A 15,101-nucleotide genomic window follows, 5' to 3' on the forward strand; every position below is an offset into this window, starting at 1 on the left:
CAAAATCTCACATTGGATATTACAAGGACGGAGGCCTTTGCAACACTTCGTTTCACCGCTAACTGAATTCAAACGGTCTCGGCACTGGCTAGTATTTTCCTTCACGCAGCAGGGATGGTGGTAGATTGATGCCCTTACATTATTCATGTGACGATTATTCAAAATTTAGCAATAACTCAACAGCGTTTTGTCCTTTCTCTCATCCGTCTCCTCTCTCGCCGTACCTAGGTATGCATCTATTCTTATGCGACTATCATCCATTGGACAGTGCGGCCTCAGAAAGCACCCTTAAACACTCCCCCATTGTACTGTCACAAGCCTGGAGAGTTCATGTTATATTTATGTTGCCTACAGCGTATTCTCTCTGTTCTGTTCTGTTCAGCTGAACTCACGCCAACTCCTCCAGGTCCCCCCTCCACAGACAATGTTACATCTCATTGGCTTTGCCCTAGATAGGCTATTTTTGTATGAAATAATTAGACATAACTGATTTAAATACTGCAAAGCCAACACTCTTTTGTCTCGTTAACAAAGTACAGGAGAGGCACACTCTTGCAGTGTCATTTATGTCAATCCGTACAAGGAGGCTAAAATACAAATGCGTTCAAAGCTAATGGATCTGAAGCGGGGCCAAAAAAAAGGGGAAAAAAGTACCATTTTATTAGCTTTCCTTCGATTCGGGTTTTACTTTCGGGACCGTGCTGCGGTGACCTGACCTGATAGAATCTATTATGGAAGCAAAAAATGGCAGGAAAGCACTGCCAGAAGCTTTTAATTGTCTCAACGTGTACATCAGCAAAATATAGGATTGCTAAAATATGCCACCATACAGCACTAATTGTCCATATAAGGACAGCGCGGCGCTTGAAACAGCACGTTTTGTTTGTTACAGTGACCCCGGACCCAGACAGCCATGCTGATGCCGAGTGCACACGGGCACACGAGGGAGAGGTGCAGAGCAGGAACGCAGATTGGGGCTGACCGCTCGGCTGCACTTTAATGTACCCTCTACTTCATCAGTCCTGATTAGCCACCATAAAAATCCAGATTGAACATTACATTTTTACTGCTGATTGTCTTCCAAACACTCTCAGGTGTTGGCATGTTAAATGCCAGGGTGTGCATCTGTCCTCGCATCCCATTAGCTTGCTGCAGTGAGACGTCTGACTTGAAAAAGGGGACCCTCTTCAGAAACGAAAGCAATGCAGAACAAATTTCAGGCTTTTAGGCTTACCGCGTCTTGTGCCAAAACCTCAATAACAAGCCCCCCTCCAGCCCCCTTTTCCCTGGCTCTTGCCCCAGACTTACACAAAGAAACACCAGCTTTATGGACTTAGGGCATTAAAGCATAAAAAACAGCGGACGGAGAACAGGTTCGGAACACATGGCGTCAAACGCGGGGACCCGATCTCATCAGATCTATATATACTGTTGTCAAACGCTTACATTTTTAGGTGCGCAGGCCGTGTTTTCAAAAGGGCACATGAAAGGGCTTAGCGAGAGAGAGAGAGAGAGAGAGAGAGAGAGAGACAGGCAATGGCGACGAGGAGGCCCAAGCAAAAACGCTTTTCTGATGAGCTGCAACAATGCACTCACTCCCACGACATCAGCTCTCTGTTGGGAGTCTCCTCCTAATTTCCTCCATCCATAATAAAAAGAGCTACATTAAACAGTGCCATTAGTGCCAGCAATTTGTTTTATTCTCCACAGAAAGAGAAATGTTATCTGTGGCGGACAAACTTAACCCAATTAAAGCTCATTGTGTATGGGGGCCTTGCTGGGTCTTCAGCTGATGCCTAGGAACGAGGGCAGAGGCAGCCAACATTGGGGAGGGAGAGGGGGAAAAAGAGAACGATTGGAACACGTCTGGAGAATTAGGGAAAGTAGGAGAGAGACAAATGTGCTTTCAGGAAAAAAGACGGGAAGAGAAATTATGTTTTTGTGCGTGTTCCCCCCACATCAAATCCCTCCCAAGATGGTTTGATAGAGGAATACTGCACAAAAATGTACACTCAAAACGAAAATGCACGGATACACCGGCGCTTAAATAAAGAGCTGAAGGATTCATGTGAATGTAGAACATTTGCAATAGAATAACAAGGGCAGGAAGTGCATACAAAGCCACACGTTCTGAGACACTCGTTCATACCTTCACATTTTTGCTGTTAATTGTTGTGATAACACCTCTCGATTACAGGGGTTTAATTATCAACATGTTTGGCTGTTAGACCAAGTACCTGGCACAGATCCTGGTGAAGGGCTCAAGGTTTCTAATGAAGATCTCACTCACAGCAGCATACAGGAGCTCAGTGTGGTGCTGTCCTAACAAAGAAGCACATTGCGTTTAGAGACGACCTGGGTGTCTGTGAATTCTAACACAATAATGCCAAGAATATTCATAGTGATACATTTTGATTGATATCCAGTTGTGCGGGAATGGCAAGTGTGTGTCTCTATGGGGGAAAAAAAGTGATTCTGTGTGATTGCGGAATTACAGTAACAGTAACTGAATCGCATGTCGTGAGACACAAATGAGGCATGTCTGCGCTTCCGTTATAGGGCGAAAGCTGGTTTCAGTCCGTTTGACTGGTAATCCGTTCGTCTCCTATTGCATTTATCAGCTTTAGTGGAGCTGTTTTTTGCTCGCTTACCCAAAAAAGGCCCAATCAACACCTCCCAGCTGGTGAAATGAAGCAGAACCGGGCCTCCATTACTTTGAGACGTGATGGATACTTCACAGCTGCGGTTGAGTGTCTGTGATCAGAGAGTGGAGAGACAAACAGCTGTAAAACATGCCCTACTAAAGACATACACACATTTGCTGACAGTGTGTGCCATTAGGATATATACATAGATTTGAATGTACAGATTCCTACTCAACTACTTTCATTCTCACGCAGGGCCTAATGCTATATGAAATCTTAGCACGTATTTGAAGGAGAATTCTGAGAGGAAAAATCCATCCATTTATTGTTTGAGTTGCTCTGAAAAAAAAGACAATAAAACATTTAATGACATAATTCTCATTTGAGTGGCATTTACTATTCAACCATGAATTATGTCTTATTTGTATATTTGGTTTGTAATTTAAGTTTAACTTTGTCCTCAAATACAAACATTACGTCGTCTGAATGCAATAATGTCTCGCCCAATTTTAAAGGATGTGCACAAACTAACACAAATGCCGATTCTTATTATTATGAAATTGCACTAGGAACAAGTAGCTACACTCAGCAAGCCTTCGATTTATCTCCCAATGGTTCATTTTGCGTGAGGAAATTATATTTACTGTTATTGAGAGGAAATAAATTCGCGCTAGCAATGTGTTTCAGAGAGCGAAAACAATTTGTAGTGTTCATTTTGTGTTTAAATCGTATTAAATGCTGCATTTCAGTGTTTCTCCTTTCAAATGAAATATTCAAATAAAATATAACCAAATATAGCCTACTCTGAGAAGCAAATTTCTGTAATATAAAAACAAGCGTTGTTTTGAAGTTTGATATACAGAACCCTAAATTAAACATTTAACTGCTGTGTTAAATGTATGTTATGTAGGTCTACAGCGCTCTCTAGTGGTTTAAATGAGCTTACACTCAGATTAGCCTCGTGTTTTACTGCTTCAGTTTTTTCTCTGTGGTGATTAAACGCTCTTAAATACTGCAAAAACACAATATCAAACACTTATATTAAATTGTAATATTATCAGGATTCGATTAATCTCCCCTTATTTAAAAGGACAGTTTACGCAGAAATGTAAATTCTGTTATAATTTACTTACCCTCATTTTGTTCCAAATCTGTTTGACGTTCTCACGTGAAATGAATGTAATACTGATACTGACAAACGTAGTCACCGTTTACTTAACGCTGGATCTTTTTCCGTTTAGTATGGGAATGGCTTTCTGACTATTTATTCAGGTGTGGAACTTACTGTTGACTGATTATGGAAGCCATTTTCGCTAAATAAGAGAAGAAAAGTCACGTTTTGGTAAATCATAATTATGATTTATGACAATCGTATAATAATTCTTTTTTTTCTCTCATAATTTTTCTTTGTCAAGTTCAACTTTTTATGTTATAATTATTATGACTATTATAATTATGACTTTTTTTCCTATTTTATTTAATAAATTATGACTTATCTTGTTATTTCACATTTTTTGTCATAATTATGATCTACCAAAGAGTGACCTTTCTTTTCTTTACGTGGCAGAAATGGGCTTCCATAATTTAACTATATCTTTCTACCCCTCTTTAGGTTTATAAATTGACCCTACTTTACACATTTTTCCAAAACATTATTTCCTTCTCATGTCATGTCTTATGTAGGCTAGTAGAAAACTCTTGGTGTCGGGATCAAGGGGAGTCTATCATTAGGATCTATCAATTGTTCAAAGGAGTTCATGAGAGAAGAGTTAATTACATGCACTCTTAGTTAAATCACCCACTTGAAGACAAACCCATAAGGATTGTGATAAAGTTTTTAACCTTACCATCATAATACTGAGGAAATTATCAGGTTGTTTTAATGCCATATTTAAGTCAGACCTGTTTCTATGCATGTTTGTTAAAGAAATAATTCACCGAAAACGTAATCATTATTTACTCACCCTCATGTTGTTCGAAATTGTATATTTCTTTCTTCAGTGGAACACAAAAGGTAAATTTTTTAATAATATCTTGGCCATTTTTTCAAAATAAGTAAAGTGAAAGGGGCTATCGAGCTCCACAATAAATAATAAATAACACCATAAAATAAAAGTATAACAAATGTGGTCCATATGACATGTACACTATAAGTGGTCTGCGCATATGCGAAAAATTGATGTACAAATTTGAGAATTAACAATTCTTTTGAGATCTTTTCAATTCAATCAATTGAACCAGTTAAAACAATTGGTCTAAATGATTTGTTCCTGCACGTTACATAACTTTATCCCTACTGTCAAGCATGGTGATGGCAGCATCTTGCTCTGGTGTTTCTTAAGCAAGAGAAACAAAAAAAGACTGAGCCAAAATCCACAAGGGGTGCCTGTATTAGTCAGCCAAAGACCTGTTCAGAGCAGCGACCCCTTTGTCAGTAGAACAATGTTCCAATAAAAAATGTGGCATGACCTGAAAATTGCAGTCAGATGGCACAACTGAATTAGAAATTTGAGTGAATTTGTACTGAGAAACATGGAATTGAATGGAATTTTTGACCAGTCAAAATGTACATGATCAGGCCGAAAAAAAATTAAAAAAAATTTAAAAACAGTGTATTTCAAATATATATATTCTTATCTCTTTTCTTAAAAAATCATGCAGTAAATGGTTAAGATTTTTTTTTAATGAACAATTTTTATGCTTTTTATAATTATCTTAAAAAAAACGTTGATGTTTTTGTGAATATGGTCCCTAGAAGTCAAAAATCATCTACCGTTCATCTAAATTCTAAATAGCCTTATATCACTGCCTTATACCAACAACTGTATTTGAAATACATCCAATCATTGTACAGAGAATAGAACTGTTAAACACATTCAGAAAACTCAACTTATGTCACTGAAATATTTCAGATTTATTTTAAGAAATTAGTTTACACCTGTGGAAATAAAGAGAACACCACTGTGGCTTTTTCCATATTGGTACATCTTTAAACATCTCATGGGATCCTGAAAGAAACACAAAAGGCAGGTTCCTAAAATAAAAAATGAAACAAACTTCAACTTCACACAAGTATCACAAACTGCTTAAGTCCAAAATGTAAGAACTGTCCCATGTGACAACACTGGCCTATGATATAATCGGGTGTCCTGAGAGAATCAAGGGAGCAGGCGTCGTGGCGGCCGCGGACCTAAACCTGGTAAAAAAAAAAAAAAGGAACCAAAAGAAAAGAAAAATCAGAAAAATTAGTGACAGATCCTTCCACACCAATAGTGCTCTAAAAAGACTTGAGAACATGAGAAAGTGCTTACCTGCTGGGGCTCCCATATGAAGGCTCCTGAGTGAAGGTGGCGGTACTCTAGGACCACGGGGTCCATTTTGCGGTGGGGGTCCACAGATAAGAGGCGTCTTATGCAATGCATGAGAGCCCGGATGCTGCAGTAGTCCTCTAGAGGACTGGAAACCAAGAGGCGGAGTGTCAAGCAAAGGGGCACGGGTGGGAGAGGACCAATGTATGGGTGCTGGGCCTAAGAGAGGTTGTGGCTTGTCAAGACTGTGAGTGGCTACTGGCCCTCTAGACGGCTGAAGATTAAATGAAGGACCGTGAGAGACTGAAGGGGCCCGAGAAGATAAAAGACTGTGGGGGGCAGTTGGTCTGTGGGAAGGCGGCTTTAGATTGTGCATTGAAAGCAAAGGAGGTGGTTTCGTCTTAGGATATGAGCCTGGAAACACAGAGAATACTGTATTCAAATACCACACAAGTATCACAAACAGGTTCAACAAATTAATGTATGATTTTTTATTTTAAGAAAGAAAAAAAAAGCCAGTATATTTTTATTTTTTTTATTTATTTTCACTTCATTTCATCCTGTGCCCTAAAAACAAACCTTGCAATCCCATATGATGTCCTGGGGGTGCATCTCCTGACCCTGAGGGTGGGTTTGTCTGCTCTCTTGGTGGTGGACCAGAACCAGCAGGCAGAAGTGGTGGAGGCTTTCCTAACCCTGGAGGCAGGCTGTTGATCACAGGAGCAACCTCACTGTCAGCTTCAGTGGAAGATACTGGGGAAGAAAGAACAAATAAGTAATAAAGAGATGTTTCTATACAGAAATAAATACAATGCATACACAATGCAATTTTATAGATTGGCTGTGATCTTTATTTTATTTTATTGTGGCTCTGATTATTATAATAATTATTTAATAATTTAATTTAAGTCAAATATTTATAAAAACTAGAAGAAATTAGAAAAATTTTGTGCACTAAATTGACCAAAAAATCCTTTTTCTTCAGGTGTGTGGAGCCAAGGGAATATGGAAAACGAGGAAGAAATATTCTTGCAAGTCAAATATTTATAATTATACATTATTTAAAATTTTAAATGTATTAATTATATTATTAATGTATTATTATGTAATTCATATTTTAAATGTTAAATAAATAAAATTGTGTGTATATATATATATATATATATATATATATATATATATATATATATATATATATATATATATATATATATATATATATATATAGAGTGAGGAAAATAAGTATTTGAACACCCTGCTATTTTGCAAGTTCTCCCACTTGGAAATCATGGAGGGGTCTGAAATTGTCATCGTAGGTGCATGTCCACTGTGAGAGACATAATCTAAAAAAAAAAAAAAATCCAGAAATCACAATATATGATTTTTTAACTATTTATTTGTATGATACAGCTGCAAATAAGTATTTGAACACCTGTCTATCAGCTAGAATTCTGACCCTCAAAGACCTGTTAGTCTGCCTTTAAAAAGTCCACCACCACTCCATTTATTATCCTAAATTAGATGCACCTGTTTGAGGTCGTTAGCTGCATAAAGACACCTGTCCACCCCATACAATCAGTAAGAATCCAACTACTAACATGGCCAAGACCAAAGAGCTGTCCAAAGACACTAGAGACAAAATTGTACACCTCCACAAGGCTGGAAAGGGCTAAGGGGAAATTGCCAAGCAGCTTGGTGAAAAAAGGTCCACTGTTGGAGCAATCATTAGAAAATGGAAGAAGCTAAACATGACTGTCAATCTCCCTCGGACTGGGGCTCCATGCAAGATCTCACCTCGTGGGGTCTCAATGATCCTAAGAAAGGTGAGAAATCAGCCCAGAACTACACGGGAGGAGCTGGTCAATGATCTGAAAAGAGCTGGGACCACCGTTTCCAAGGTTACTGTTGGTAATACACTAAGACGTCATGGTTTGAAATCATGCATGGCACGGAAGGTTCCCCTGCTTAAACCAGCACATGTCAAGGCCCGTCTTAAGTTTGCCAATGACCATTTGGATGATCCAGAGGAGTCATGGGAGAAAGTCATGTGGTCAGATGAGACCAAAATAGAACTTTTTGGTCATAATTCCACTAAACGTGTTTGGAGGAAGAAGAATGATGAGTACCATCCCAAGAACACCATCCCTACTGTAAAGCATGGGGGTGGTAGCATCATGCTTTGGGGGTGTTTTTCTGCACATGGGACAGGGCGACTGCACTGTATTAAGGAGAGGATGACCGGGGCCATGTATTGCGAGATTTTGGGGAACAACCTCCTTCCCTCAGTTAGAGCATTGAAGATGGGTCGAGGCTGGGTCTTCCAACATGACAATGACCCGAAGCACACAGCCAGGATAACCAAGGAGTGGCTCTGTAAGAAGCATATCAAGGTTCTGGCGTGGCCTAGCCAGTCTCCAGACCTAAACCCAATAGAGAATCTTTGGAGGGAGCTCAAACTCCGTGTTTCTCAGCGACAGCCCAGAAACCTGACTGATCTAGAGAAGATCTGTGTGGAGGAGTGGGCCAAAATCCCTCCTGCAGTGTGTGCAAACCTGGTGAAAAACTACAGGAAACGTTTGACCTCTGTAATTGCAAACAAAGGCTACTGTACCAAATATTAACATTGATTTTCTCAGGTGTTCAAATACTTATTTGCAGCTGTATCATACAAATAAATAGTTAAAAAAATCATACATTGTGATTTCTAGATTTTTTTTTTTAGATTATGTCTCTCACAGTGGACATGCACCTACGATGACAATTTCAGACCCCTCCATGATTTCTAAGTGGGAGAACTTGCAAAATAGCAGGGTGTTCAAATACTTATTTTCCTCGCTGTATATAAATCATTTTATTAATTTAATATACAAGTTAAACAATTAGACAAAATTAATCTAATAAGACTAGAAGTAAATTAATTATATAAATACAATTATTTACATGTAATTTAATGATTTATTTTAAATATTCATATTTTAAATAAAGTGCTAGTGACAGACCGATATATCATCATTGACAGTCCATGCTTGGTGGATTAACAGAAATGCTTCAAAACCTCCAGAGTAAATATTCTACATTTAAAAAATAATTAAAATGAAATAAATTGTGTATTATTATAAATTGTAAATTAAAACGTGCATTGAATTTGATCATTCATAAATCTAGTTTAATGTGATTCAATAATAATGCGCAAATTAAGAGCAACATGAGAATTACACACTTATAATATATAATATGAAAGCAACTAGGCCAGGACATGGAAGCATGTTCACCTCGCAGATGGTCCTGGCGGTTTTGAAGATACTCCGCCAGTGTGCCGAGCTCCTCTGGGTACAGGTGCAGACCTTCGGCCAGGAGAAAGAGAAGGTGGCGGGTGGCAGAGGGAACAGTGTGGCGCTCCAGCTTGCCGCGCTCCAGGTAGTCCTCCGTCAGCTCAGCCGCCCGTGCCGCGGCCTCCGTGGGGTCCAGCACACGCCGCGAACCGCTCAAGCGCCTGAACTCCACAATCACAAACTCCATGGCCTGTTCTTTGGGCATGTTTCGATGAACTGCAGAGAGGCAGAGGAAGGGTCAGCCAGAGGAGGGAGGGGGGGTTACATATGGCGCTCAGTGTGAGCCGCTGCAGTCTAAGCAGTGCGCACAAGAGTTCTACCTCATCAGCAACATGCTGCAATCTGGCAACCACTGCTTAACCCAATTACCACATTCAATTCAGTATGCGCTCAAAGGACTCGTTCATGAGCGCGCTTGTAAGTTTTTAGTAAGGGACTAGAAGTTTATATAAGATTGCTTTTAAAAGTTGTTTTGGACCAAATGTACTGTGTGTAATATGAGGAAGCAATGTGCATGAGATAAATCTTTTAGACTTTTGATCATTGGTCTTGTTCACAATGTCATTCAGTTTTGAATTCCTTCACTGGGAAAATTCAACAATTCAGTTCACGCGTTTAAAAGGATGGATCTGCGCTTTAATAGATTCAATATTGAAGTGAGGGTGAAACTGTAACAATTTTGATAATATTTAGCATAAAAGCTGGAATGCTCTACATTGACTGTTTTTTTAGCCCATTTGGAGGATGTCAAACATGTTTGATATTTTGAGCAGGTTTTAGAACACATTGTTTTTATTTGTCATACATATTCTGTTGTGTTCGAAACGATTTGTAAGTTGGTAAGTGTATGATGCCTAGTGTTTCAAAATGTGTTAAAAAAAAAAAGTGTATACCAGCCTTCAGAGAACTTACCAGCAAGGTGAGGTTTTATAGAAATATAAATAAAAAACATTAATAATAAAAATAATATGAAACATCTGAAATACACTGTTAATAATATATAGTGTTTTTTTTAATCAAGTGGTGGGCATTAATTATAATATCAGAATTAAGGGCATTTCAACTATTTTAATGTGGTGTTATTGTGATTGTTTAGATGATTTTTACATACGCGTGTCTAACACTACATTGATGAATTATTGCTTGGTTTTAATGGTGCAATTTAAAGATTTAAAAACTGTTGATTGGTAAAATATTTGTACCCAAACCTGTTATAATAATGTCATTTTTTGTAAAGAATGTATGCTTAATTTATTTGGACCATTCAAAATTATCTTATGAATTATGTTTGTGAAAAAAAAAGAAAAGAAAGAAAGTGTAAAACCAGGGCAAAACTACAGCTATCGTATGGTTTAATTTGGGGGATTGTGAATAATTTTTTTCTTCAAAACAAAGGACTTTATTAAAAAAAATAAATAAAATATGAGATGAGATGTGGCCGTAACGCAGTTAAAAAAATAAAAAACTTTAGAGGGGAATATTTTTTTCTTTTCCCTAAGGTTACAAAAAAAACTATTTTATAACAAAGCATGATTCTACTCTAAGATCCGGTTTGTGTGTTTGCAATTTAGTTTTTAACTGCCACGAGATACACAAACAGCTTTTTTTGTAAAGTTTGCATTACATTGAGATGACATCGACACATTTTGCAGTTCATATAAATGAATTATCTTTTTGGGCTGTTCTGAAAGTTAAAGTATATTTTTTGAATATATCAATGCATGTCTTTTTGGTGCAATCACAGGAGTAAATGATCATACTAGTTCATACAAAAAAAAATGCCCACCACCAAGTCTAGGGTATTTTCTCTCTAGCTATTACATAAGCTTATTTAACTATTGTTTGAAGTACATTTAAGTGGTTTTATTGGGAGATAAATTGTGGGAGTCAGGACTTACTTTTGAGGGATTCTGAAAATATGATTACTGTGCACGAGGAGAGTGTTACATTAGTCTGCTCGACAAGAATACATAAGGGGGAACCGTCGGAGCGGACATCTTGGAGGGCCCGGGTCAGGCCTGATTCCACCTGCAGGTAAAGCATTTCCACCGAGAGGCCACGTTCCTGCAAACACTGGCCTATCGATTTGGGGTAATCCCTTTGAAAGAAGAAGAAGAGATCTGGTTATTGAGAACCATGCTTCAGGGCATGACGTGAGGAAATGTGAGGTTGTTGAGTGTGGCCTGGCTTATATATGCAGTAATGAAAGGGTAGAGATTTAATGAATAATGAAGAAACCAACACAAATCTGCTTAGCATTATAAAAGTGTATTAAACATTAGAAAATAAGATAAGGTTGTTTCATTTGTTTTAGCTGAATAAATGCTTTTTGTGTGTGGCATTAGTCTTCTTTGAGAGAAAAAAAAAATCCCAAAAGACATCAAAATAAGTGAAAAATGTTGCTTAAATATTAACAAAAATGTTACATACTATATCATAATTTTACACAAATTTACACAACTAAATGACTAGTGTTCAAATACTGTAAAATTGATTTGAAAATCATTTGAAATATTTCTATCAACACATTTAAGACAAGAAATATTAATCAGATCACTTGAATGGGTCTGTTTTGTGTCAATAATGGTATATTATTAAAATCTGAAATATGCATGTTATGAAATGTAAATTAAAAACCACCATGTTTAAAGATGTATTTACCCTTTTGTTAGTAGAACGTTTGAGTTTTTGTCTAATTACTTGATATAAATATGGCTTGATTACTGAACATTTTGAATATCACCACTTCTCAAAGAAGCTCCTTTGTATTTTGTTAAATGAACAAGGATTGTCTGGACATATTTATTCTTTCATGAAAAATGTGAAAGTTTGTTTAGGAGACTGAAAATGAATAAATCAGTCATGTGCAAATAAAAACAAATTCTCCCTGCTATATATATATATATATATATATATATATATATATATATATATATATTATTATTTTATTTTATTTTTTTTGTATGAGAATATTTTAAATGTCTTTTTATTATTACCCTCTTTTAGAAATGTGAAATAGAAAAAAAGTTTAACATCAGTATAAAAGCATATTCTTACTACAGTTTTTAGGGCGGGGCTCTAAAGACCCCCTTAGCCTTTCGTTTTAAATTGAATGCATCACATGACGCAGTGGTACCATAAAATGATGCAAGAATTTGTACCACCATGTGATTTCGCAGCTTTGAAATTAAGATTCAGAAGTCATATATATAAATTTGTTTGTTGAGGGGGGGTTTGCTTGATTTAGATTTTTTGTGAGACCACAGGGTGTAAACATTAGTGTTTGATTTGCTGGATAAATATAATTTACACAACATACAAATCCATTTTTAAACTTTTTTATTTATTATTAAATGAACCTCTTTTTGGAGACAATTTCTAGAGTTTGGCAAAATGTTATGCTCAAAGGTTTCATTTTATGCTCAAAGATTTTCATTGATTATCTTATTTGTTTTTTGTCCACTGGAATAGCAGTGTAAAATAGTGATATAAGTGGATATTAGACTGAAAGTGAATTGTAAAGAAAAAGGGTGTTCACACTTGGCAGTGTTTGGGTCGATTAAAACGTACCCTTGGTGCGATTGCTTTTAGTGTGGTTCATTTGCGGTACCATCCGAACCCTGGTGCGCACCAAAAAAGCAGACCGAGGCCGCTTGCAAACGAACTCTGGTGTGGCTCGAATTAAATATGAATGCAACACAGACCAGACATGTAAACAGACCAAAAATGAGACATGATGTCACAAGATGCGACCCTAAAAAGGACAGAATGCTCACGCACAGCTGTTTTTTCTCGTCATAGTCGCGATGTTGCCCATCACAGTTCAGGACAGGCATCAGAACAGTGTCTTCTCGCAGAAGATCTTCGTTTGTGTGTGTGACGGAGGAATTCCTGCCGCTATTTTGACACCTTTACACATTCAAGCTCTTCACGAGTTCTCAGCTGGTCAAAATACCATCATATGTAGCTACACACATACAACAAGCGCATTTATCCCAGCACACAGCATTGTTTTGGATTTTCGTTAAGTTCCGTCACGAAATATACGTAATAAACGCCGACCAATCAGGTTGTGAACATATACCTAGGTTCGGTGTTAAAATGCCAGTCGCTAAAACGCTAAGCGGACCAGGACTAAATGTTCTCTTTTTTTTGGTCCGGACAAAACAAACCGAACTACAAGTGTGAACACACCCTAAATAGTGGACACATTTTTGCCTAATAATGAACATTTAGAATACTTTTTTTAAAGGCATATTTAATTTTCATTTAATTTCTCATCAATTATTTAAATAATAGCATATCCATCAGAATTCAAGGATGGCTCCTAATATAAATCTTAATCCAAACATCTGACAATAACAAAGACCATTCACACAACAGAGACTTTTCAGAAAACTAAAATGGCACAGAATGGGTAAACATTCCCATATTTTCATGTGCTAACTCTGGGAAAAAAAGTTTGAAAATTGCATTTCCATTTAATACATGAAAGAAGCAAATTTCACACAATAATAATGCGAGAGAATTTTACTGCTACTTGAGGTATATACTCACACATCCTGGTTATTCACAGACAGGACGACACAGTCTGCAGGCTGTCTAGCACCGTCTCCATGAAGCTGCTGCAAGAACTTCTCATATATGGCAGTGCGGTGAACTGATGCCTCGTATTCTTCAGGTGAAACAGCTGATACAAACAAAGACGCTCAGAAAAGATTTTCCACAACGGAAACAACAGTAGAAGTGCGAAATCAAGTTCTTTAATGAAAAACCATTATATGTGAAATAATACCCGTTGACTGATGCGGTGAATGCTCATAGTCAGCTGTGCCAGAGTAGTCAATCTCTTCTTCAAAATTTTCAAAACTGAAAATTGAGGTATGATTGGGGGGGGGGTAGAAGTAAATGTATATTTGGGAGAAACATATGTGAAAGAAGAATCTATATAAGGGATTTATAGACTTTACAAATAACACTATTTTAGTCACCTCTCAGATTGTGGAAGGTCATCTTTATTGTCCTCCCTCATAGGATATGGTGTTCTTCGAAAAGACCTGAGAGGATTTAGGACACTGCATGTAGTAAATCAACATGATTATAATTAACATAACATCAGAAATGTAAAACGCAGGCTGTGTGTTAAAACCTAATGAGTTGCCAAGCTAGAAAGCACTTAAAAAAAATTATATTAACTCTTCATATGTTGCAAACATAAATAGTCAAAGACTTCTAGCCCAGAAGGAGGCAGCTCTCAGTGTTTTGAAACAAAGCCTGTAAGTTCCTCACATACCTTCCTCCACTATGTTTTGGTGGTGGTCTTCTGCCTCCAGCTTTCTGCGCCCACGCCGACATTTGGTTTCTTCTAAATGAATTGCAGTTTTATAAATTATAATAATCTAAATTTACATAATATCGCGCCGCGCGAGGCACAATTGAGTTTTGGTTGTGCAGCAAATCCTGCATCTACTCAACTATTATTTTAACAAAACAACCATTTCTATGGTCTACAGTTAAAATAACGTCTAATACTTGTGATATTTGTCAAACTATTGTTATGAAAGCACTGAATTGTTGTGTAGCCCATCTTACCTGCGTAACGTTAGATCTTCGGTTATATTCCTGCTGCTTTATATCGCGATAAATGGATTAATTTGTCATCTCTGCACGAGATCAGTAAATACTACGATTATTTTTTAGATGAAAATTGTGTATAATAGAGATGAAGGGATTCCGCCAAAGGACCTGCAACACACTCTCGATCTGACTTCCTTTCGATGAACAAGTGTATTTGAGGAAGCGTGTGGCGCCTCCTA

The 15,101-nt window shown here is 37.3% G+C and overlaps 1 protein-coding gene across 1 annotated transcript; it reads right to left on the bottom strand.

Annotated features, from left to right (window-relative positions):
- Positions 1-5,310: 5,310 nt before the first annotated feature.
- LOC311089407 (uncharacterized protein) lies at positions 5,311-15,078 on the bottom strand. Its single transcript, XM_084124079.1, has 10 exons — positions 14,878-15,078; positions 14,579-14,650; positions 14,277-14,342; positions 14,081-14,154; positions 13,843-13,975; positions 11,184-11,383; positions 9,226-9,501; positions 6,533-6,706; positions 5,957-6,367; positions 5,311-5,841 (listed from the first exon to the last, which is right to left on the bottom strand). Exons 2-10 carry the CDS (start codon positions 14,638-14,640, stop codon positions 5,804-5,806), a joined length of 1,434 nt encoding a protein of 477 aa, XP_083980205.1. The 5' UTR covers positions 14,641-14,650; positions 14,878-15,078; the 3' UTR covers positions 5,311-5,803.
- Positions 15,079-15,101: the final 23 nt, after the last annotated feature.

The sequence above is a fragment of the Abramis brama genome, assembly GCF_963993115.1.
Source record: "Abramis brama genome assembly, chromosome: 9".
NCBI classification, from domain to species: Eukaryota; Metazoa; Chordata; class Actinopteri; order Cypriniformes; family Leuciscidae; genus Abramis; species Abramis brama.

Excerpts from the sequence above, each read along its gene's own strand:
- LOC311089407 (XM_084124079.1), bottom strand. The coding sequence starts at position 14,640 with ATGTCGGCGTGGGCGCAGAAAGCTGGAGGCAGAAGACCACCACCAAAA. Across the intron at positions 11,384-13,842 it reads TCTGTGAATAACCAGGATGT|GGATTACCCCAAATCGATAG; the intron begins GTGAGTATATAC and ends CTTCTTTCAAAG. Across the intron at positions 5,842-5,956 it reads TCATATGGGAGCCCCAGCAG|GTTTAGGTCCGCGGCCGCCA; the intron begins GTAAGCACTTTC and ends TTTTTTTACCAG.